We start from the raw sequence: 25,434 nt of genomic DNA, 5'->3' as shown, positions 1-25,434 counted from the left end.
TTTTTTACTTTTTATTCCCTTTGACCGTATTTCTGATTGTAGAATTTAAGCATTTCCTCTTGTTTTTCTGCCACAAATGGAGTCAGAGTTAATGGCGTATCATTTTTGGTGAAAAAAATGTTTTAGAACGCCTATTTTGAAATAGACTTATGTGATTTGAACTGAAGGGAGTATCAATATTTAGTACCTGATGAACCGATTTGAATCATTGTTAATCCAAAAATCTTAACTCACGAACATCAGATAAAGTCAGATAAAGAGATTTTTCACGGCAAGTCTTTGTATCCCCTTACAGGAGAAGGATACACAATAAAATCTAAATTACATTTATTTATTACACAAACTTTTCCTTGTTTAAAATTGAAAGGGGTCCATCTTTCCCTTGCTGTTTTCATCGAGAAGATTCTAAATTTATTTAAATACAAACCAAATGTGCAACAACAATAGTGAACTGGGCCATTACATGTCTCCAAATGTAACAAAGTATGACAGAATGTCAAAGGGTTATAGAGTTATAAATAAATAAATAAGAGCTGTGAGAACTGATTTCTGTCAGCAGGTTCTATTGAGTTCCTCTCCCATTCTGTTGTGCTTCCATTCTTCTGCTCAGGAGTTGGCACACAGGTCGGTGTCGGGCACCAGGGAGGTGTGTGTGTGTTTTTCGGAGTGTGTGTGTGTGTGTGTGTGTGTGTGTGTGTGTGTGTGTGTGTGTGTGTGTGTGTGTGTGTGTGTGTGTGTGTGTGTGTGTGTGTGTGTGTGTGTGTGTGTGTGTGTGTGTGTGTGTGTGTGTGTGTGTGTGTGTGTGTGTGTGTGTGTGTGTGTGTGTGTGTGTGTGTGTGTGTGTGTGTGTGTGTGTGTGTGTGTGTGTGTGTGTGTGTGTGTGTGTGAGTGAGAGCATCTTGAGGGCAGGGATAACATGAGAAAAAGCAGAGCCTTGTATCTGAAATAAAAATACGCATTGCCACGAGTGTAAATATATCTATCTGTGTGTGAACAGCGCAGGGTGGCATGGGAATCCCGTAACAACTTGTACACAAGTGTTTGTGTGTGCATATGTGTGTTTATATATGGGAACACAAGACCAGGCAGTTCACAGGGAAATGCTTCCTGTTTGCTTCCCACTCTCCACCAATGGCACTTCACTTCCTGTCTGGGTGCCGGGCTAGTGAGTTTGTGGCTCCATTGTCCCCCACGTACACACTCTCGCTCACTCACACACATAAAACAAGAAGGACACACTCTCCTGTTCTTTCTATGCACCTTTTTTTCCCCAGATGTTAATGGATTTTAGTTAGTAAAGTTAGGCTGCGTCACACTGTCTCTGATGTCCCACACGCACATTCAACGTCCACACTTATTCATAAATCTTCTCACTCACACAACCATAGACCCATGACCTACAGCTATTGTAAAACTGCTTGTAAATTATCAGTTATTAATCACGTAATTAAAAGAATTTGACTGTGTATATATTGTATATCAAAAACAATTGCTCTCTTACACAAAGTAAAGGATTCATTGGACAACAAATCATTGTACATTTTATATAACACCTTGATTGTTCCATGTCTGACCTACTGTGTTGAAGTTTGGGGAAATGCCTGTAAAACATATATTCAGTCAATTTTCATTTTGCAAAAAAGAGCCATAAGAATAAACAGTAGAAAACGATAGAGATTCAACAAATCCATTATTCCTTCAGTTAAAATTGTTGAAATTTCATGAATTAGTAGACTATAGTATTCTGCAAATTATGTTTAAATCTCATAAAAAAACTTTACCAATTAACATTCAGAAAAGATTTGAAAAAAGAGAAAGCAAGTATAACTTAAAAGGAACAGAGATCTTTAAAAAACCAAGATTCAGGACTAGATTGATGGAACGTTGTGTTTCTGTGAAAGGAATCAGTTTATGGAACAATCTGAACAAAGAAAACAAAGAATCCAAATCAAACATTACATTCAAAAGAACAATTAAAGCTAATATGTTAACAACATATAATGATAAATGTTAGTTAAGTTTGATTGACATACCCATAGCTGGCGGCTATTTGATTTGATTTTAGTTTGTTTTATTTTTTTATTTACTTAGTTGTTCCTTTTTTATTTTTAATTTACGTTCTTTGTAATTTGACTTCTTGGAAAAAAGGGGCAGAGTAAATAAGATTCTTCTTCTCCCTGCCCCCTTTCATTCACGGGTTAGGAACGTTTGTGTTTGTGTTGAGTTGTTTGTTGTATTATTTTGAATTAAATAAAGAATAAGAATGAAAAAAAAAGAAAAATGTGTAGCAAATTAACTCTTATTTGTTACTTTAAAAAACTAAAACCATCCCTTTTGTTTCAATCTCAGGTCTGTCAATGGGTGATGAGCAGGGGAGACAACCGATTGGGATAGTTCTGACTGTGCTGGGTGTCGTGGTGTTGGACTTTTGTGCGGATGCAACGGAGGGACCAATCAGAGCGTATTTACTAGACGTGGCAGACACGGAGGAACAAGACATGGCACTCAATATCCACGCTGCTTCTGCAGGTAGAGTCCACACAAAAACACACTGCAAAAACTCAAAATCCTAACAAGAATATTTGTCTTATTTCTAGTTAAAATGTCTCATTTTTAGTAAAAAAAAATCTCATTACACTTAAAACAAGACTCATCACTGGAAAAAACAACAATTTTCACCTGTTTCAAGTAGATTTTCACTTAAAATAAGTAGAAAAATCTGCCAGTGGAACCACATTTTTTTGCTTGTAATGAGAAGATAAATCTTGTCCCGCTGGCAGATTTTTCTACTTATTTCAAGTGAAAATTTACTTGAAACAGGTGAAAATTGTCAAATAACAAGTTATTTTTCTGGTAAAGACTCTTGTTTTAAGTGTAATGAGATTTTTTGACAAAAAATTTGACATTTTTAGCAAATAGAAATGTTTCCGTGGAAGTCATCAGAGGATCGTGTTTATCGGCGTGCAACCCTAAACCCTTTCCTACCCGGGTGTCTGCAGGTCTCGGCGGTGCGGTCGGGTATGCGCTCGGAGGGTTAGACTGGACGCACACGTTCCTCGGCGTGATCTTCAAGTCTCAAGAGCAGATCTTGTTCTTCTTTGCCGCCATCCTCTTCTCCATCTCTGTGACGCTCCATCTCTTCAGCATTGAGGAGCAGCAATACTCGCCACAGCACGACAGACTCGACCGGGTATTAAACTGTGCAGCAAAACAACTACAACAACAAACAGATAAAAACAACCGTTATGCTTCACAACAAGCTCCTTTCCCCTTTCTCTCACTAGGAGAGTTCAGATTCCGCACATCAACAGCCATCGGCCAACGGCCGGGCTGGACTCCTCGCTCCTAAGCTGGAAATGATTGGAGAAGACGATACGGTGGAGAGCTTTGACTTCTACGATCCTTACGGAGACGACCGTTCAGAGCGCGGTGACATGGACTTTCTGGAGGTGGAGCTTGTAAGAAGTAAGTCGTATACTGCTGCTGTAGCTTCGTGCTTTTCCATACAAAACTAAGTAGATCTTTTATGGAGGTAGATTTGTGTCTTAATTATTCAATCAAAAAAAGATAGCTTCAATCCAAAAAATATATTTTCAATAAAAACAAATTCACTTCAATCAATAAAAATGATTTCAATCAAATAAAAAATTTGAAAAAAATTTTGCATTTGAATGCAAAAAAATATTAAAGACTCAAAAAAATGCATTTGAACACTGTTTTTCTATAATTGGAAATGTTTTCTTTGATAGAAGTGAAGTTTTTTTTGTTTGAAGCAACTTTTTTGATTGAAGTAGTGTTTTTTGTGTTTGGGCCATATTATGGGTAGGACATTTGTGTCTTTATCATTTAATCAAAAAAGAGGTCCCTTCAAAAAGAAAAAAAATATTTTCAATGAAAAAAAATCACTTCAATAAAAAAAACGTTTTCAATCAAAGAAAAAAAGTGTGTGAATGCAAAAAAATATTTTAGACCCAAAAAATTGCATTTGAACACTTTTTTTGGATTGAAAAATATTTTTTTCGATTTGAAGAGGGGTTTTTTTGATTGAAGTGAAAAAAGTTTTGAAGTCTTTTTTTTTTTTTTTTTGATTGAATCATTTTGACACAAACATCCCGCAGTGGGCGGATGCTTCCCCATTGGTCAGACATGTTTCAGTGACAAGTGTGTACACCAACGACGTCTCTCTGACAACACTTTTTTTCTTTGATTGAAATAATTTTTATTGATTGAAGTGAATTTTTTTTAATTGAAAATATATTTTTTGATTGAAGCAATCTTTTTTTTGATTGAATAATTAAGACACAAATCTACCTCCATAATCTTTCACACATCAAGAGAAGTTGAGAGGACATACTGGACTTGGGCTCTCTTTTCTTAAGTCCTTCCATCTAACTTTGTTCCCTCTGACTGTTGTTCTCCCTCCAGGTAAGAGTGACAGCGTTCTGGCCATGGCAGACACAGCTCTCGACCACCTGGATCACGATGCAATGTTTTTGTGCCACATTGAGCCGTCTATCTTTGCCGATCGCCTCTCGCCCTACCAAGGCTCGCCCCCTAGGACTTCTTCCGTCTTCAACCCCAATCACAGCAGCTCCCGCCCGCGCCTCGCCAGCATCAGGCGCAGCAGCAGCACGGGAAGTGAAGATTTGCTCCGCCCCCACAACGCCAACCATCCCACACAAGCTCCCGGCCTGAAGATTTCCCGCCTCTCAGCTTTCTTACAAGAAATGGAAAATGACGATGGGCAAGAGGCGCTGCTGAACAACCAGCTGAATGAGCAGCGGACTCTGAACGGACGCCTGCTGGCCAGTGTGACCAACCCTGACGGAGGAAGCAGCCACGGCTTGAGCTCTAAAGGACAGGCACATCGCGCTGGCATGGTTAAAGGTCTGCACTTTCTTTCTCTGTATAGTCGCATCAATGATTTCTTATTAAAATGCCAGCTTTAAATGTTGGAATTGAAATAGCTTTGTGACTTTGTATTGTAGTTTGAATGATTTTGAATGATTTCACATCAGTAGTTCCACTCTATGCAGTAAAATCACTTCTTATTATGGGGCTTATGGATCTGCTATACTGACAAAAGAGCTACTGTTATTACTGTGCTAATGAGGAAGGATAATTGCACATCATCATTATGCCACTTTGTACCACTGGAGGTGGACCTTGTTGTGTCTTTTGCCAGACACATTAACCTTCTTTCTGCCCCCATGTGGTCAGAAGCAGAACAGCTTTAAAGTATATTACTAGACCAGGGTTCGGTAACCTGCGGCTCTAGAGCTTTAGTGCCGCCCTAGTGGCTCCCTGGAGCTTTTCCAAAAATGTTTGACCTTTTTTTTTAAAAAAAATTTCTTCTTTTTTTTCCCTTTTTTCTCTCTTTTTATTCCTTCTTTTTTTTCTTCTTTGTTTCCTTTTTTCTTTTTTCCTTTTTTTATTTTTTCTTCTTTTTTTCCTTTTTTTCCTCTTTTTTTCTTCCTTTTTCCTTTTTTAATCTCGACATTTCGACTTTTTTCTCGACATTTTGACTTTTTTCTCAAGATTGTACTTCAACATTAATCTTGACATTTCGACTTTTTTCTCAACATTTCGACTTTTTTCTCGACATTTTGACTTTTTTCTCTAAGTTCATAATGAAAAAAAAAATCTTCCCCCAGTTATAACTATACATGCAGCATGTGTTGCCTTCATTCTAAAGCTTATACAAGACTTTTCATTTTTTGCGGCTCCAGACATATTTGTTTTTTGTGTTTTTGGTCCAATACGGCTCTTTCTTTTTTTTGGGTTGCCGACCCCTGTACTGGACTATAAAGTGAGACAAGAAGGTTGTGTATAATTTCCCAAACTCTCTCCTCATCCAGCTGCCAGTACCGGAGCTCCCATGCGGCAGCCGCGCCACCGCCACACCTTCTACCGCCAGCCGTCCTGCACGTTCTCCTACTACGGCCGGGTGGGAAGCCACCGTTACCGCTACCGCCGAGCCAACGCCGCTTTCCTGATCAAGCCATCTCGCAGTATGAACGACCTGTACGAAGTGGAGGCCCGACACAGGAGGGGGAACAGACAGAGAAACAGACACCGCAGCGGAAACACTAACTCCTCCAGCGGGGACACGGAGAGCGAAGAGGGCGAGGTAATGAGGAATTTATTAATCAAATCATACTGTTATACATCCTTGCATCAGATATTTAGCAACAAACCACCACCAAATGTTATCTTTGTGCTGATTTTAACAGCATGCCTTTTTAGCTACAACAGGGGTCTGCAACCCAAAATGTTGAAAGAGCTGTATTGGACCAAAAAAACAAATATGTCTGGAGCCGCAAAACATGAAAAGTCTTGTATCAGCCTTAGAATGAAGACAACACATGCTGCATGTATCGATATTAGTTATAACTGGGGGAAGATTTTTTTTTCATTATACACTTCGAGAAAAAAGACGAAATGACGAGAAAAAGTCGAAATTTCGAGAAAAAAGTCGAAATGTCAATATTAATGTTGAAGTACAATCTTGAGACAAAAGTCGAAATGTCGAGAAAAAAGTCAACATTTTGAGAAAAAAGTCGAAATATCGAGACCCTATAAATACCCTATAAAGGGTTAAAAAGAAAAGGAAAAAGGAAGAAAAAAAGAGAAAAGACGGAAAAAAGGAAAATGAAGAAGAAAAAAAGAAAAAAATGGAAGAGAAAAAAAGAGGAAAAAAAGAAGAAAATAAGAAAAAAAAAAGGAAAAAAAGAAGAAAAAAAGGAAAAAAAAGGTCAAACATTTTTGAAAAAGCTCCAGGGAGCAACTAGTGCGGCGCTAAAGAGCCGCATGCGGCTCTAGAGCCGCGGGTTGCCGACCCCTCAGCTACAACATACGTTGCTTTATTAATTCCTCCCATCCTCTGCTCAGGTTGAGACCACGGTGCGGCTGCTGTGGCTCTCCATGCTGAAGATGCCTCCAGAGCTGCTGCGACTCTGTGCCTGTCACCTGCTCACCTGGTTCTCCATCATTGCAGAGGCCGTGTTCTACACCGATTTCATGGGACAAGTCATCTACGAAGGGGATCCTACGGTATTAGAATCACCAATCCCTGAAAACACACACGTGGACATTTTAGGAAATCAGCATCACTGCAGAGCAACAATATCAGAAAAAAATTCAAGCTGCAGTGTTTTTTTTTTTTAATCTTATAGCTAAAACCAGTTATTCAAATGCCTCCTACATCATATCAAGCAGTGTACAGCTATTTGTCAATTAAACCAGATAACTAAACCTAATTTTCTCTTTCACAGGCTCCTGTTAACTCAACATCATTGGAGAATTATCACAGAGGAGTCCAGATGGGGTGTTGGGGGCTGGTTATATACGCCATGACTGCTGCTACATGCTCAGGTAGTTGGTTTAACAAACTACAGTGTCTGGATTTAAATCATGATCTATGTCTCATTTTCAAGCTGTGGCGCTAACAGCAAGCATCACTCTTTCCCAGCTATTCTGCAGAAATATCTCGACAACTTTGACCTGAGCATTAAGGTGATCTACATTCTGGGGACACTCGGATTCTCTATTGGTAAGTACCACAGCACACAACAAAACAGAACTTATTTGATATATATATATATATATATATATATATATATATATATATATATATATATATATATATATATATATATTATATATATATATATATATATATATATATATATATAAAGGGGATATTTTTTCAGCCTTTTATTTTCCTCCATATGCGGTCAGACATAATTATGTCACAAACATTGTTTGTGACCATATGCATCACAAACAATGTTTGTGATGCATATAGTTCATTGATTTACATTGAGCTGCTTAAAAAAACAAGGAATCTTAAGTTAGTCTTTACAAGTGTAAAGTTGGGGACTACATTGTGTATTGAATAAACATTGGCATAAGCAAGCATATTTGCCCTTTCTCATGTTAACAGTATTAAAAACATTTTAAAAAACACCTAAAGGTAATTTAGAACAGCAAAAAATGTGTGAATAAACGTGCGATTAATATGCGATTAATCGCGAGTTAACTGTGGACAACATGCAATTAATCGCGATTAAGAAAAATTAATCGTTTGACAGCCCTAATATATATGTATATGTGTATACATACACATACATACCGTTTCACCCCTTGTCACAAGTAACGTCTCTCTTGTTTCTTTTTGCAGGAACTGCTGTCATGGCCATCTTTCCTAATGTGTACGTTGCTATGGTGATGATCAGTAGCATGGGCATCATCTCCATGAGCATCTGCTACTGTCCTTATGCTCTCCTAGGGCAATATCATGAGATGAAGCAGGTATGGAAACGACGTATTCAACATCAAACTGCTTGTCTTGTGGTTTAAAGTCTGTCATCAACCCGGACATTTCTACATACATTCTGGGCCTCATGTTGTGTGGTTTTCATCATAAATTCTTGCCCACAAATCTTGCCGACGCAACCCCCCTCCCCAAAAAAACAGATGTACAAAACTGCGTGCCCCCAAATCCACACAGGTTTCATTTGAATCAACGAGAAATTGAACGCGGATGTAACATTCATACCTATCTCTCCCCTCAAGTAGATCAATTTCAATATGATAATAAGTATAATTAAAGCTGCAAGCAGCGATGAACGGGCCCTCGCACCCTTGTGCACGTTCAGGCGTGCTGAAGTGGAAGCGCTTGTTTGACTTCCATGTAGATTCTTCATTCCTGGACATTTAGCGGATGACACCACCCACGACTCTCTATATAACACCATTCAAAAGTTATGTCAAAAAGTAGGAACTATCAGATATCGACCAATCAGAAGAAGGGGCGGGGCTAATTTGCACCAATTTTATTCAAGGACTCAAAACCGAGTCCGATGACACCACCCACGAGTCTGTGTGTCATACCATTCAAAAGTTATGGAAGAAAGTAGGAACTATCAAATATGGACCAATCAGATGAAGGGGGGGGGGGGGCGCGCTTTTTTGGCATCTAGCGTTGCCACGGTAACGCTTTTGACTGAGAAAAGTAATGCGCATCGTCGCAGGATGGAGATGTACATTTTGATGTATAACACACCTGGGTGCACGTTATGGTTCGGGCGAAGAAGCGGCCGAAGAAATGGCATAAATAGCGCCAAAATTACACAATTAATTAAAAATGGCCGACTTCCTGTTCGGTTTGGGCCATGGCACCAAGAGACTTTTCTTTAAGTTGCAACATGATACAGGTGTGTACTGATTTTGGTGCATGTACGTCAAACCGTATGTGGGGCTTGAGGCACAAAGTTTTCAAGGGGGCGCTGTTGAGCCATTAGGCCACGCCCATTAATGCAAACCATTAAATATCACATTTTTCACCAGGCCTGGCTTGCGTGCAAAATTTGGTGACTTTTGGGGCACGTTTTGGGGCACGTTTAGTATAAATTTCCATGAATAACCGCTTATCCAAACTTTTGTAAAACCTTGCAAAAGCAAGTGGGGAAAAAAAACAAGAGAAAAAAACATTGACTGTGAGCTGGTACACACTCCTGTCAGAACCTGAGACCAGGAAAAATAAATTATGTGGTTGCATTTCCTCTGATTTAAGCCGTAAAAAAATACGTTTACCACGCATTATGGGTGTTGTTGTTCCTTGCTTTGAGTTGGGTTTCATGAAGGGTTGTGAGTTTATTGTTTTGGTACAGGTATGTTAATGTTTATGTTTAGCTTAAGTGTATCATTACACTCCTTTTTGTCATGCTTGTGTTTTAAGAATCAACACCATAACTGAAGGTGGTGGGACGAACACTGGCTGTCCTCATTCCAGCCTGCGTTATGTATAAGTTATTATACCAAATACACGTGCATCATGCATCTTACAACACGTGGAGGATGTTACCATAGTTACCACTCTCATAGGTGAAACATTTCAGCCTTGAAGCAACACAATCTGATACCTCTACACCGCAGTAATAAAAACCAAGCTTTGCTGACATGAAAATCGACATAAAAATGTTAAGAAAAAGGAAAAAGAGTTGCTGCAAATCAAAGTGTTGCAGCCACAGGAAGAGAGGCCAGCCTTCATCATTGGAGAAACATTTTTTTGGAGGCCTGCAGCATGTGCGGGCAACTAGATTTCTGTGAACTGCTTGGATTAAATAAGTTACTTGTTATCACAGCTCAGCCAGGAAAACAGGGAGAGACATTAGACTAACTTGAAATGCTTAAATGAAGAGCAATTACCGTAGTTATTTGGCAAACAAAATAACAGAATAAAAAATGTCAACATAGAAGAGTAAGAAATCAGAAAAAACCTGTTAGACCAAAACAAAAAGCGTCCATAATACTAATAATAGTAAACAAACCGACGTATTGTTTTATTCACACCCTCAATCTCGTCCTCGCCTACGGTGTAGAACCCCATAATAAGTTAGTATTGCCTGTAAACTCCCTCCTAGCCAACCACTATTTAATAATGTATGAATTTAACATTGTTAAAGTGCAAAATAGGAGGTATTACTTTAGCAGATGTTTAAACGATAAAGCTATTGCTAAATTTAGGGAAGCCCTCGCTCATCTTATCATAATGGAACAGTTGAGGGACCCGGTTCTTCCTCTGCAGATGTTCATTTCCTTGTCAGTAACACTGAAGATTTGCTGCACTCAGCTTTAGATGTAGTTGCTCCTTTGAGAAAGTGTTTCTAACCATAGGAGCTTAACTCCCTGGTATCATTCACACAACCACATGCTGAAGCAAAAAGTGCGTAAAATGGAAAGGAAGTGGTACTCTTATAAGTCTGTAGGCTCTGAAAGATAGTCTCATAGTATATACATATCCCTTTTATAAGCAATTCCTGCAGCTCTCAGTACTGAAGCCTTCATGAGTTCCGCCATTTTTTCGTAGCGGTGTATCGCGTCATTCAGGCAGCCAATCAGCACAGTGTCAGTGTCCCCGCCCACTCAGAATCCCTCATAGAGAAGGAGGTTAGAGAATGAGAAGATAAAGACATGGTTTAGAGGCTGAATTTCTAATTTATTTAGCAAAAACAATCAAAAGCTTGTTTTTAAGGCATTCAAGGCCTGTTTAAAATAGGGATTAGATGCCATAATAGGTCCCCTTTAACTTAACTTACCATGAGGTAGGTGGCTTTGTTGGTAGAGCGTTGGGGCATGAACCTGAAGGTCAGTGGTTCGAGCCCTAGTTCCTCCTGTGTCCACCAAAGTGTCCTTGGGCAAGACACTCTTTCCCAGTTTCTCCCGGTTGTCAGGCGGTTGTCACAGCGCTGTTGTGTGGCAGCTCCGACGACAACCGGTGTGTGAATATGTGTGGATGAACGTCTACAGTGTAAAGTGCTTAGGGGCTGTAAAAGTACAGCTGGAAAGCACTATATATGTGTAAGCCATTTACATTATCTTAAGTTTTATTGGTGGCGTTTAATTTATCCGTTCTCGTGTGCTTTTAACTTTTTTCAGCCAGTAAAAACACAGAAGTTATGCTGTCCATTTGCTTTAAGAAAACATTTCCTGCCTGTAAAAGAGGGAACTGTGTATTCTGACTTGTTATCGATCCTCTGGAACAAAAAAAAACACAAATAAACTTGTTTCAGGACAATACCCCCCCAACAAAAACATGACATAACACCACATGTCAAGCTTGATTGAAATGTTTTTAGGTTAGTTACTTTGACAAGCTCTTATGTAATTAGGTAGTAATATGTGTGGTTTTCTCTGTGTTTCTGGTAGTACATCCAGCACAGTCCTGGTAACTCCCGCAGAGGCTTTGGCATCGACTGTGCCATCTTATCCTGTCAGGTAAGTCTTTGCACCTTATTTATACCTCACACATTACGTAAAGGGTAAAATACTTTTAAAATAAGACATAACATTTGCAAACTACCAGTTGTGCAGTTAGACACTTAATCTAATCAACTACACATTTGAATTTGGTGGAAATATTGGACCATGTAGCTGCTTCAGATCATTTCTGAAGCAGCAAGTCACAACCTTTGTGAACGTAAGCACAATAATAATAATAATAACTATGCATAATGGTGGTTGACTAAAGAACTAAAGCTTAGTCTTACAAATTTTGATTTTAAAACATTTAAAATGTTAGTTTTATGCTTTTCCTTTTTTTCAATGCCCAATATGGCCTTGTTGTTTTTGTAGTTAACTCCTCAAGAAATAAAATGTAAAAAGCAACATTTTGACAGTTCACAAGCATGAACACAGATTCCAGGGTTCATTCAAACTACAACAAGATGAAGCTCCTCCTTTTACAGTTCTACATACAGTCTGCTTCTTCCCAAAAGTGCTTGAATCTTTAATTCTGCCCACTGTAACCTCTGCAGGTGTACATCAGTCAGATATTGGTGGCCTCAGCTCTGGGGGCCGTGGTGGAAGCTGTGGGCTCTGTGCGTGTCATTCCCATGGTGGCCTCCGGGGGCTCCCTGCTCGGATTCTTCACCGCCTGCTTCCTGGTCATTTACCCAAATCCACACAGTGGGTGAGGAAACCACAGAGACACAATAATCTGACTAACTACCTCCATCTGCCCAGCAGCAACTTTAAAGTTTCTATTATATCAGGGATTTTCAACTGGTGGTCCGCGGCCCTCTGGTGGTCCGTGTCGGTATTGCAGGTGGTCCGTGAAATTGTAAATGGAAAACAATAATAATTTAAAAAATATATATATATATTTATTCTTTGGATTCAATTTATTTTCCATTTACTATTCATTTTTGTGAATAATTTAGCCATCCAAATTATGTCAAATGCGTAACAGTGAACTTTGTAATATTATAAGCCCTCTTGGCTTCCTATTGTTCATTTTTCATTGAGTGTTTTTTGTTGTTTTTTTTATAGCAAAATGTGCAAATAATTTTTATTTTTTTTTATTTTTATATGGCATATATGATATGATATTGTGAGGAAGGGACAGGACTAAATAAGCGTTCTGCTTCCTCCTGTTCCCTCTCGAACACATTGCTTTGCTTTTTTTATATTTTGATGCTTTTAATTTGATGGGTTTTGTTGTGTTCGAGACAAAGCCAACAATAAAAAATAAATAAAAATAAAATAAAATAAAAATAGACACTGATGCAAATAAATAGGCTATATAGGCCCATACTCTTATTTAAAAGCAAGGTGAAAAATAAAACAAACATCCCCAAAAGCAGTGCTCCCCGAGTAGCTTCTAGGTTATAACTGTGGTTCCTGAGACAAAACCAGTTGAAAACCTCTGTATTATATGAAAGTTCAGCATCATCAGTCCCGCTATGAAATTGCTTATTTTAGGATCCTTTTAATCCTAAAATATAGTCCTAACATATTTTCATTGTGATTGACAGGGAGGGAAACTCAGCCAAAGCTTCAGAGAAACGAGCTTTGACCAAGGTGGAAAACCCCAACAACAGTGAAGGGGCCGTTACCGTGGTGATAGAGAAGCCCAGCTTCCTGAAGCTCATCAAGGGGGACAAGGCCGCCACCACCACCTCTTCCCGTCGCTCGGAAAACGAGTCTGCTCTCTGATCGGCCGGCTGAATTTCTGCAGAAACAACACACACATTCACAGCCTCGACCCGGAGTTGCTGCGCTCCAAGTGTCTGCAGCAAACCAGTCAACTTGCTGTGGGACCAGTATCAACACCAGACCAGTGCATCAAAATGAAAACACCGCTGGTCCCAGTCAATCAGTCAAATTCCTTCCACTTGAGCCTGCATGGACATTTTTTTGTTCCAACAGAGACATCCAGGAGTGAGTGATTTGTTGATCATGGTTTTAAGGCGATTTGCGTCCATCTCTCAGGGCCCACAGGAGACACTGAGCAGCCTCCATGACAGGAACCTTCTACACACACACATCTCCTCACTGTGGATTCACTACAACTGGATGAAAAGCTGAAAAAAACCCTGCTGATGAACATTAGTCCTTGAGGCTGCAATCAATTTAAAAAAGAAAAAAAAATGCTGAAAACCCGGTCTTCCTGACTGCAGAGTTCATTTGATCCAATCTCTACTTTGTGATGCTGGAGCTGATTTGTTTGTCCTGGCGTCTCCAGCGGAGGCACCAACGTACGCGTAACAACACACTGTTACAGCACTCTGCAACAGTAGCTTTAAGACTCTAAAAACTTTTGGATGTGACTGAGCTCAAAACCCGAGTCCTGGGGGATTTTATCAACCGTGAATGCCCCAATCCTGATTGCAAATGTTTTGCTTTTGCCTTCCTATACATGACAGGAGTGCTGAAACCTTTTATTTAGCCATAAATGCATGGCAAATGTGAAAATATACCAGCTATTATGGTTGGAAATATTTAACAAGATGTGCAAAAACGGTAAAAAAAAAAATAGATAAATACATCCTTATCATGGTGAAATTCCACACACGAAAAATCGAGATGCATCATGTGCAGTATGCAGGGCATTACAATCCCAAATATCTTTCTTTTTTTTTTTTAACTCTGACTTTACAAGGACATTTCTGTTTGTTTTGACTAATCACAACTAAACTATATGCTGCATGTTAGACGAGCAGAACAAAAGATAAACCAAACTTTCTTTGATTTTCATAAATTCTGCTAGCACAATGTTTGTCACTAACTGCACGTTTTGCTGCAAAATGAGTGATGCAGGGATCAGTGAGACGACACATTTATTTGAAATTTCTTCAGAGGCTTTTCCAGTTTGGAGTTTCATTTGTCGTAGGACTTCCAGTAAAAGTAAAATAAAACTCTTATGGTGTTGAGATTTAGCAGCAGTTTTATGCTTGTTGTTTAGGCTTCACTACAGGGTTGTGGTCCTATTTTGTGGTTTTTCCACTTAAATGGGCCAAGCGTAATCAATAAAGAGAAGAAGAACAGAGTACTTTATAGGGTTAGAGGAGGTTAGAGAAGGGGAAGGAGATTTTTTTTTTTACTCTCTGAGAAAATAGTTTTTTGTGAAATATCCTGATTGTTGCTGAGAATTTGATGAACAGAATGACGCAAGTCACCAAACTGGGAGACAGTTGGGTGTGTGGATGTGGGCAAGTTTGGGCTACATGATGACACATTTTGCTGCATTTGATACGTGTGGTTACCTTTTAATTTGGATGAAAACCAGTCCTGGTTCGGTTTCAGCATTTAACGACTTAAATTAGCAGACTTGGATCAACTTTGAAATACCATTCATAGTTTACCGGGGCCAAATCTCTTGGATTAGGGGCCTTGATGGGGCCACGCTGTTCTTTCCACTTCTAGTTCTTGGTTTTTTCTTCTCAAAGATTGTTGAGTAGTTTTTTAGTGGTCCTACAAACCCAGACAGTTTGTAACTTAATGAAGCAGTCCGCTGAGAGAGCTGCAACTTTAAGGGAGCAGAATAAAACAGCCATGGCTGCATCTGCAGGACAAGCAGCAGTGTGATGGTGAACGATGAAGTGAAACTGCTGAGTTTAGCTTTACATACTGTAGCCCTGCCGACATCCAGACACAGTGGAAAGAATAGAACATGTTTAAAAAGTAGGGGATATACATAGATTTTAATGAAAAATAATCTCCTATAAGCGCTTCCACTGCAAAAACTCAAAATCTTACCAGGAATATTTGTCTTATTTCTAGTTAAAATGTCAAATTTTTTGTAAAAAAAAAATCTCATTACACTTAAAACAACAGTCATTAACAGAAAAATAACTTATTTGACAATTTTCACCTGTTTCAAGTAAATTTTCACTTGAAATAAGTAGACAAATCTGCCAGTGGGACAAGATGTATCTTCTCATTACAAGCAAAAAAATCTTTTTCTACTTAGTTTAAGTGAAAATCTACTTGAAACAGGTGAAAATTGTTGTTTGTTCCAGTGATGAGTCTTGTTTTAAGTGTAATGAGATTTCTTTTGACTAAAAATGAGACATTTTAACTAGAAATAAGACAAATATTCTTGTTAAGATTTTTGAGTTTCTGCAGTGATATTGATTTTAAATGTACTGAGATAAAGTCAAATTATCTTCATCTTTTAGCATCTTTCTTTGGCTAATAATCCTACTTGAAAGGTTATGTGTGTTTGTTATTCTAATCTTTTCTTGCAATAATGGGCCAGTTAATCAGCCATGATGGGGACTTAGTGAGGTTTGTTCTGGCGGTCAGGGTTGATGGTTGTTTCCAGTGTGAGGTCCTTTTCCCCGTCTGCACATATTTAAGTCTGTTTTAGATGAAACATGCAGCTTGGGCTGATTACAACGCTAAAAGAACATTTTATCGAAGTGTGCAAAAATGTTTTGTTGGGAAACTTGCTTTAAGCTTTTAGAAGTCAATTCACCCAGCGAGGTGAGTTCACGGCCTGGTTTTCACTGATTACATTCTCTCCGTGTTTTCAGGTACATTCAGTGAGTCCTAGAGCAGAGCAGAGAGTGTGTTATAATATTTTTCTTCCCGGGATGATCCTGCTCTGGCTTTAATGCTGACGCAAAGGCAATGACAGCGGTGTGGAAGTTCAGTCTGCAGACTTTTGGATATTCTCTTTAACCTCAAGGGCAATGGCATGGTCAGGTTTAAAATTATAGACATTTTACAGTAAAAAGACAAGCAGGAAGGTGGAAAAAAACCCACAAAAGAGCAACAGGTTTTGCATATGACGACAGCAATGTGCATATGTCGAACACCAAAGTATGACTGTACAAAATGCTTGAGCTCCTTTCTTTGTTGTTCCAATAGGTCAGGGATATATTTTCAATGCATGACTGGATGTCTGTGTCTTTTTGTTTGACTTTAAACGTGTGAAAACATGTGCTTTTTAAACCGAAGCGTTGCACTTGGTCTGGGTCAGTATGCGCGAATAGAAGCATGTGAGTTCTCTAACATTTTTGCACAAGATCAGACAGCATTTGTCACGTCGCTTTGCAAGACAACACACAGGTGAATGGGAGCTGTTACAGCTGTTGACATGTGTTAGGATATTGGATGTGCTTCCAGTGGGGTCTTTGACCCAAGTCAAGCTCGGCAGAGCGTAGAACCGTCGCTCCGCAAATACTTGAAGAGCAATGTGAGTGTTTCTGCACCAACTCAGAGAGAAAGTCTTTGATTTGTGAGTTTTATTTTTTTTTTTTTTTAATGCCCGAAGCCTCTTTTCTGAATGTTCAGACAGCGCAGCTCCACGTTGGCACGCTGGGGGATTTTCTGTTCTTAATCTTTGATTTCATCTTAAAAGGTTTATTTTTAAAAAGCCAATGAATGTGAGTTGATTTCTGTTGAAATCATCTTTACTTCGATGTCCGTCAAGCCACAGCGGGCATCCTGACGTTGCACACAACTTGCACATGGTTTAAGTTTAAAAAAGCAAACAAAACAACAACAAAAAAAACAGACTTGCATTGCTAAAGACAGAAGGAAAGAAATAATTGGATATTTATTTTTTTGAGATTACGTGCCTGTAAAGGGCAATTTTCACTTTGTTTCTAAACGAGTGGAGTAAAGATATTCTATATGCTGTTACAGAAGTGAACTGGAGTGTGCGTGTGCGTGTGCGTGTGCGTGTGCGTGTGCGTGTGCGTGTGCGTGTGCGTGTGCGTGTGCGTGTGTGTGTGTGTGTGTGTGTGTGTGTGTGTTCGTGTGCATGTGTGTGTGTAAGTGTGTGTGTGTGTGTGTGTGTACAGTTATCTCACAGCTGTTCACATGCAAAGTAAAAGGTGTGTGTGTGTGTGTGTGTGTGTGTTAAAACCATCATCTCAGCGTTCACTTCTCTGGTTCTTGTTCTCTGTTCTTTGCAATCACCTGGTTTACACTTAACTCTGGAAATGTCGGCTACAATACCGGAGGTTTATTTACAGATCTTTTTGTCTCTGTTTTCATGTAGAAAAAAAAAAATGTCTTGATTTTTCTTTGCATTTTAATTTTGGGCAGAGCCACTCACGAGAGTATGGCCTTTGCACTTTTTAGAGGCGGTCGTGTTGGCTGTACCGTCCCGATCAGTGAGAGGAAAAACATGAACGTGGACGACGTTTTCTTATTTCCAATCAGAACCGGTCGGTAGAAGCAGCACGGCGACTATGCAGTTAGTCCAATCTGTCTGAACTTTGCGTGCGCGGCTCTGCCTCAAGTGCTCTGTGTTCATGGTAGAGGAGAGAGATGCCTATGTACTTTGATTTCAATAGAGATTCAATCAAAAAGAATATTTAAAGAATGGGAAAGTAAATATACAGTGTACTATATTAAAAAAATGCCTTGTTTATTGAAAAAATATGTAAATATACATATATGTCTTTTAGTTCCTTATTTTATGCTGCTATAAAAAAATGATTATTTTTTTAGTAGTTTTGTTTTCTATATAAAGTCTGTGTGTATGTGTGCGTGTATATATACATATATATATGTATGTATAGATACATATATACATGTGTGTGTATGTATATGTGTATATATATATATATGTGTGTATATATATATATGTGTATATATATATGTGTATGTATATATATATATATATATATATATATATATATATATATATATATATATATTCTGTTATGTAAATATGCTTATATATTCTGTTATGTAAATATGCTTGACCCTTCATAAGTAGGTCTCTGAATGAACACTGTATGGAACGCACTTTTAAAATCTGTTAAACAAACAATGACTTCTTTCTTTCACTTTTTCTTTCTCCAAAACGGTGAAATATGACAAAAACAAACACCCAAAAAATCCTGATTACATGAAATATAACTATAAAACTATAGTTTAAATATAAATGGTATTTTCACAACCTTTAAAAAAAAAAAAACAAATGACAGAAAAACTGTATCTTTTTCTTGTCAGATCAATACATTTCGCAATAATCTCCCTTTTTTTTATTTTGTTATATTATTATTACTTCTTTTTTTTTTGTCCTATTCTAAGCTCAGTTGAAATGACTGTGACCATGAAGACGATTGTTTATTTTTTTTTGCAGTTAAACTCTATTCTGGGTCCAGGTGTAAGTTTCTGTCAGCACAAAGAGGCAGAGCTACAACCTGGAAACGTCACCAGTTGATCAAGTTTATTTGTAACGCACGATTCAACGACAAGGTGATTCAAAGTGCTTTACAGACACATTAAAACATCAGAGTTGAAATAGAAAGCATGATTTATAATGTAAACCAAAAAGACAGCAATAATAATAACAATTAAAGCTGCAAGCAGCGATGAACGGGCCCTGGCACTCACGGCCACTGCCCCCCATAAGCATATCAGAATTGATACCACCCACGACTCTCTATGTCAAAACATTCAAAAGTTATAGCAGAAAATCGGACAACCAATCCGAAGAAGGGGCGGGGCTAATTCAGGCCAATGAAGCTCAAGGACTCATTACAGAGTCAGATGACACCACCCACGACTCTCTATGTCAAAACATTCAAAAGTTATAGCAGGAAATAGGGACAACCAATCAGAAGAAGGGGCAGGGCTAAGTTTCACCAATTATGGTAAAGGACTCAATAACGAGTCCCATGACACCACCCACGACTCTTTATGTCAAACCATTCAAAAGTTATGGCAGAGAATAGTATTCTAGGGGGGCGCTGTTGAGCCGTTAGGCCACGCCCATTAATATCAAATGTATCGCCAGGCCTGGCTTGCATGTAAAATTGACTATCAAATATGGACCAATCAGATGAAGGAGAGGCACGCTTTTTGGCATCTAGCGTCGCCACGGTAACACTTTTGAAAGAGAAAAGTAATGCGCATCGTCGCAGGATGGAGACGCACATTTTGATGTATAACACATCTGGGTTCACGATACGGTTCGGGCCGTATTAATTCTCGAAGGAATGGCTCATATTGCTCCAAAATTACGCGATTAATTCAGAATGTTAAAAATGGCCGACTTCCTGTTCGGTTTCGGCCATGGCGCCAAGAGACTTTTCTTTAAGTTGCTACATGATACAGGTGTGTACCAATTTTCGTTCATGTACGTCAAACCGTATTATGGGGCTTGAGGTGCAAAGTTTTTTCTGTTTGAACCAATCAGATGAAGGGTGGGCGTGCTTTTTGGCGTCTAGCGTCGCCACGGTAACGCTTTTGAAAGAGAAAAGTAATGCGTGGTGTCGGAGGATGGAGACGCACATTTTGATGTATAACACACTTGGGGGCACGTTACGGTTCGGGCCGTATTAACTGCCGAAGGAATGGCATAAATTTCGCCAAAATGACACGATTAATTCAAAATGGCCGACATCCTGTTCGGTTTCAGCCATGACGCCAAGAGACTTTTCTTTAAGTTGCGACATGATACAGGTGTGTAGCGATTTTCGTGCATGTACGTCAAACCGTATCGTGGGTCTTGAGGCACAAAGTTTTCAAGGGGGCGCTGTTTTTGCCACGCCCATTAATGCAAACCATTAAATATCAAATGTTTCGCCAGGCCGGTCTTGCGTGCAAAATTTGGTGACTTTTTGGGCACGTTTAGGGGGGCAAAAAGGCCCTCCTTTTGTCAGAAGAAAGAAAGAACAAAAAAAAATTCCTACAGATACAATAGGGCCTTCGCACCGCAAGTGCTCGGGCCCTAATAATAAAAATTCCTGCAAATACAATAGGGCCTTCGCACTGCAAGTGCTCGGGCCCTAATAAATGAAATCAGATCAAATCAGTAGTTAAAATATGATTATGGTTTGAAACTCAAGCTTAAAAGTACCAGTGCAGATTTTGAGTTTTATTAAAATGCAGCTGAAAATAGGTCTGTCTTCAACCTGTTTCAGCTGATCTGAGGCCACATATCTAGATAAACAACCGTACGTGGTCTCACACACACGTCTACGAGCAGTTTGGCATGTATGTTAGATTGACTGTTGATTCTAAACCACACCAAGAAAACCAATGCAACCACAAGGAGACATATCAACATTACAGACTCCTGCTGGGCTTGCGAGTCAAGTTTAGTTTAGTTTAGTTTATTGTTTTGCACAGTTTTAAAAATATACAGGAAATCAAATATAAATACTATAGGTGCAGGAAGAGACAAAAAACCCAATGGGCTTATTTGAAGCCTCCACCGAAGTTATTAAAATTTCATGTGTTATAAAGAACACAAGATTAACATACAAAAACAAAAAGTATAACTACACAAAAGTGATGGCAAACTAATAATGCAATATATAAATAATAAAGAATCAAGACAAAACAATAAGTGTGTGTGAGTGTGCATGGGATATTGTTTTTACAACTTATATTACTTATATTGACTCCTGACCAAATAAGAGGGTACATGTCACTATGAGTGAAACACAAAAAAAACAAAACAAAAAGAACATGGATACATGAACAACAATACATTGGGAAAACAGTTACAAAACAGCAGTCAAGTTCCTTCAAACGTCTTTTGTAACATTTCAAAGAGGAAGAGCTCTTTGCCAAGTGGGAAAAATCATTCCACAATTTAGTCCCTAAATCTCACCGAAAATTGACGTCTGCAAGTGAGAAATTTAGGAGGATGAAGATCTGAGGATTGTCGACTGTGTAGAATTTTCATCCAAGTAAAGTTTGGTCAAATTCTCAAAATACTTTTGAGCCCTCAAGAATAGAGGTACTTAACTTTAAAATGGCTTCAATTTAGAACAGACGAGGATGTGTAATGGTGTTCCGCAGGATTCCGTGCCAATCTTGTTCAGTTTATACAATCAGCCCTTGGGAAGTAGCCTATAATCCAGCATCACGGCCTACATTTCCATTGCTATGCTGATGATACTCACCTGTATTTGTGTATGAAGCCAGATGAAACAGAACTGTTAGCTAAACAGGCATGTCTTAGGGACATCAAAGACTGGATGTCCACTCATTTTTTGCCTCTAAATTCCGCTTAAATAGAGGTTATTATTTTTGGTCCCAAACACCTTAGGAAGGGATTAGATGGTGTTGCGATGGCATTCTGTACAACTGTGCAAAACCTTGGTGTTATTTTTCCAACTCAAATTAATTTGCTAGACCTAATAGTACCTTATGTTCCTGTCAGAGCTCTCCGTTCTCAGAGTGCAGGTTTACTCGTAGTTCCTAGAGTATCCAAATGTAGATCTGGAGGACGGGCGTTCTGCTATCAGGAACCATTACTATGGAACCAACTTCCAATCTGGGTTAAGGAGGATGACAGCACCATCACGTTTAAAACCAGACAAAATTTCTGTTTAATAAAGCCTATAGTTAGTGTAAACTCTACTGTTTTAGGGCCAGTAGTCTAAACTGCAACTACAAGATAAGACAAAAGCAGCTGGTCTCCAACATAGCTTTGTTGCAGATATGCTGCTATAGAGCTAAGCTGCAGGGAGACACTAACAATATCCACTGAGCTGTGCCCATCACCATTCCTTCTCTTTCCTTTCTTCAGATCAAACCCCAGTTATTAATTAGAAGTATCTCATAACCATCATTGATCTCCATTGTTCTTGTAGTTTGTTGCCCCCTCCTTTTTTCTTCTGTGCATGTTTGCAGTCCAGAGCTTCAGGAGCTGGATGCTGCCCTGCAGTCCCCCCCTCTGACCAACTCAGTGACTGCTGTCTACGTCTTATATAGTCATCCCTGTAGTGATAACCATTGTGTCTGTGTCTTTTCTTTGTCTGTTCTCTCTTTCCCTGCTCCGTCCAGCCGGTCTTCAGCAGGAGGTTCCCCCTTATGATCCAGGTCCTGGTCCAGGTTTCTTCCCTCCTAAAGGGGAGTTTTTCTTGCCACTGTTTGGTTTAAGATTGTTCTCCCACTAGGGGAGTTTTTATCTGCCATTGTTTATGTAATAACTGATCAGGGGTCACGTTCTGGTTCTCTGTCCACTGTTCAAAACTTACTGTCCACTGTTCAAAAGTATATAAAAAAGAAAAATTAAGTAACTTTTGTTCTCTTTCCTACAGCAAATTCCAAATATCATCTGTCCAGTTTCGGGGCTTTGGTAGTGTTATTTGTCAGGAAATGGCTGGAAAAAATTACAGGAAGGACAGGCAACAAAAATGATCAAAGAACAAAGTTTTTCTAGTTTTCATTGAAAATAATCTGTTTAAGATGATAGATGAGGGAAATCCTGTGCACCAGTGTAGAAGATAAAATGTCTGGTTATTATAACATCAGCGCAGACAGATTGCTGTGTGACATGTACTGGATGTGACTGCTGGTGAAGAAACCTGCTGATCTGCATTTGGACTTCTGTTTTTTTTTTTCCTGTTCACGTGAAAAAAAAAACATCGTAACTCAGCATCTTGAAAGCCGCCGACTGGTTTTTTTATTGTGTCGAGAGGCGAGATGACGGAGAAAGAAGAGGGATGTGTGAGGAAAAACCTTTGCTGTTGCAAAATCAACACTCGGTCTCACATGCAATCATCGCCTCAGCTCTTTCAGAATGCAGAAACAGGAGAGGGAACCTGAAACCCAAGTGTGTGTGTGTGTGTGTGTGTGTGTGTGTGTGTGTGTGTGTGTGTGTGTGTGTGTGTGTGTGTGTGTGTGTGTGTGTGTGTGTGTGTGTGTGTGTGTGTGTGACCCAGACTCATCATGTGACAGCAGATCCAGCTGATGGTAAGTGTGTGTATGTGAGGTACTCAAGTATAAACTTACAACCCTGGGATATTTTGTGACGTGAACTAAAATGACCTGCTGCTCCTCTGGAGGGGAACACTCACTTTATTGATTTATCTTCCAGCTCCAGCTCACTCCACTGGGACATGAATGTCTCTTTTTCTTATTCTTATCAATTCAATACAATTAAATAAATTCTATTGCCCTGTTGACTACATTTAAAGGGGACCTATTATGGCATCTAATCCCTATTTTAAACAGGCCTTGAATGTCTTAAAATGTCTTTTGCTAAATAAATTAGAAATTCAGCCTCTAAACCATGTCTTTATCTTTACCGTTTCTAACCTCATTATCTATGCAGGATTCTGAGTGGGCGGGGCTATGATAATGAGGCTCTGTGCTAATTGGCTGCCTGACTGACGTGATACACCGCTACGAAAAAATGGTGGAAGCTCCGGCTGGCGGAGTTACTGTGTCATAACTGCATACGATGCGAGCGAGCATCACCGCCAAAATCAATACTTTCTGCTGTTTTGAGCTGAACATTAGTCGGACGCCCTGCTTCTATTTTCTTCCTGTCGCTCGCGTTGAAAGCCGGTTGAAAGCGCTGTAGGAAACAGTCATGGATGAGGAACGGCTGATCCAGTTAGTTGAAATGAGAAGTTATCTCTATGATTCCTCCTCATTTCACTACAAAAACCTCAATAAAGTGGCAGCTGCTGGAGGGAGATGGACAGAGAGCGTCCGATGTCACGCAGTGCTACGATAGTCGGATGCTCATGCAGTTACACGGTTTTATAATTGTGGGCGTGGTTTGCATTTTGGTTACGTAACGAAAATGCGCCGAATCTGAACGGCTCGTAGATCCACATCACACTGGACGGCTCATCCGGGCGGCTGTACAGACACTGCAGAATTTGGTTGCTTTCCTCCTTCTCTGAGTTGGCAGGCTGAGGGGAGACACTTTATATATGTTAAAGCAAGAAAAAACCTGTTTTTCATAATAGGTCCCCTTTAAAGCGACACTACGTAACTTTTCCACCTTAATATCATATTTCCAGAGTCATTGTGATGGTACATCAACTTCCAACAGGTTTAATGACACCTCTGTCATGGTCTGAGGGGGTCAGTATCGCCTTCACTGGCACTATGTAACTTTGAGGAGCATGGTAGGAACCCTGCCACACTAAAAAACTACAAATCGTTACGACTTTGACTGCTTTACGGCATACGTCACTTCCCCCTCCTTCCCGATTCGCAGTCGAGACAAAAATGGGTGGGGCGTGGAGCTCAGAGCTCCGCAGAACCTGTTGCTGCGTTGTGGCTGCAGCAGCTCCACACAACAGACGTGGGGAAAAGACCCTAATGGTTTAACTTTTCAACGGTTTCCTGCTCGGAGGCAGAACCACGCAGGCCAAGTATCTGATATAGCACAGTAAAAGAGTGAAAGAGTCGTCGGCTCGCTTTGGATCGCGGCTGTAACGACCAAACACACAGTAAAGCCTGATTTATGGTTCTGCGTTAAATCGACGCAGAACCATGGCGACGCGCAACGTACGGTGCGTGTCGCCGCGTACCCTACGCCGTAGGCTCTGCGTCGATTTAACGCAGAACCATAAACAGCCTTAAACCACAAACACTCACACAGACCGGGTCGGATCAAGACACGGGTTTTATTCCCCACTTCGCCAGCTAAACCCAGTTGCTGGCCAGCTCTCTGCGGTGCAATTAACCCCAATCTTCAGATAAAACTAGTTTGTTGAGGAAAAAATATTAACTCTATTTGTAGCTGCAGAGGAAAAAAATAATCTCACGAGGAAAAAAAAATATTGCTCACGCCTCGGAGCCTATATGGCAGTCAAAAAAAAAGAAAAGAGAAGTAAGAGGGATACAAAACATGTACTGTATGTTGTACTATTATACAAATTTATTGAAACACATGGGTCAGTAGGGATATGGATCCAGACC

The 25,434-nt window shown here is 39.5% G+C and overlaps 1 protein-coding gene across 1 annotated transcript in view; it reads left to right on the top strand.

Annotated features, from left to right (window-relative positions):
* The window catches only part of LOC133461457 (solute carrier family 45 member 4), a 71,115-nt gene extending 52,732 nt beyond the window's left edge, over positions 1 to 18,383 (top strand). The window contains exons 5-16 of the mRNA XM_061742378.1: positions 2,350 to 2,529; positions 3,000 to 3,190; positions 3,285 to 3,465; positions 4,426 to 4,887; positions 5,859 to 6,130; positions 6,892 to 7,053; positions 7,275 to 7,374; positions 7,472 to 7,552; positions 8,183 to 8,313; positions 11,713 to 11,781; positions 12,321 to 12,475; positions 13,320 to 18,383. Coding sequence (XP_061598362.1) covers positions 2,350 to 2,529; positions 3,000 to 3,190; positions 3,285 to 3,465; positions 4,426 to 4,887; positions 5,859 to 6,130; positions 6,892 to 7,053; positions 7,275 to 7,374; positions 7,472 to 7,552; positions 8,183 to 8,313; positions 11,713 to 11,781; positions 12,321 to 12,475; positions 13,320 to 13,500 — 2,165 coding nt within the window. The 3' untranslated portion in view covers positions 13,501 to 18,383. The remainder of the gene's footprint in view (positions 1 to 2,349; positions 2,530 to 2,999; positions 3,191 to 3,284; positions 3,466 to 4,425; positions 4,888 to 5,858; positions 6,131 to 6,891; positions 7,054 to 7,274; positions 7,375 to 7,471; positions 7,553 to 8,182; positions 8,314 to 11,712; positions 11,782 to 12,320; positions 12,476 to 13,319) is intronic.
* The last annotated feature ends 7,051 nt before the right edge of the window (positions 18,384 to 25,434 follow it).

Source organism: Cololabis saira, chromosome 15 (genome assembly GCF_033807715.1).
Source record: "Cololabis saira isolate AMF1-May2022 chromosome 15, fColSai1.1, whole genome shotgun sequence".
NCBI lineage: Eukaryota > Metazoa > Chordata > Actinopteri > Beloniformes > Belonidae > Cololabis > Cololabis saira.
The sequence above is the reverse complement of the archived record's forward strand: the minus strand, read 5'-3'. Positions and strand labels throughout refer to the sequence as shown.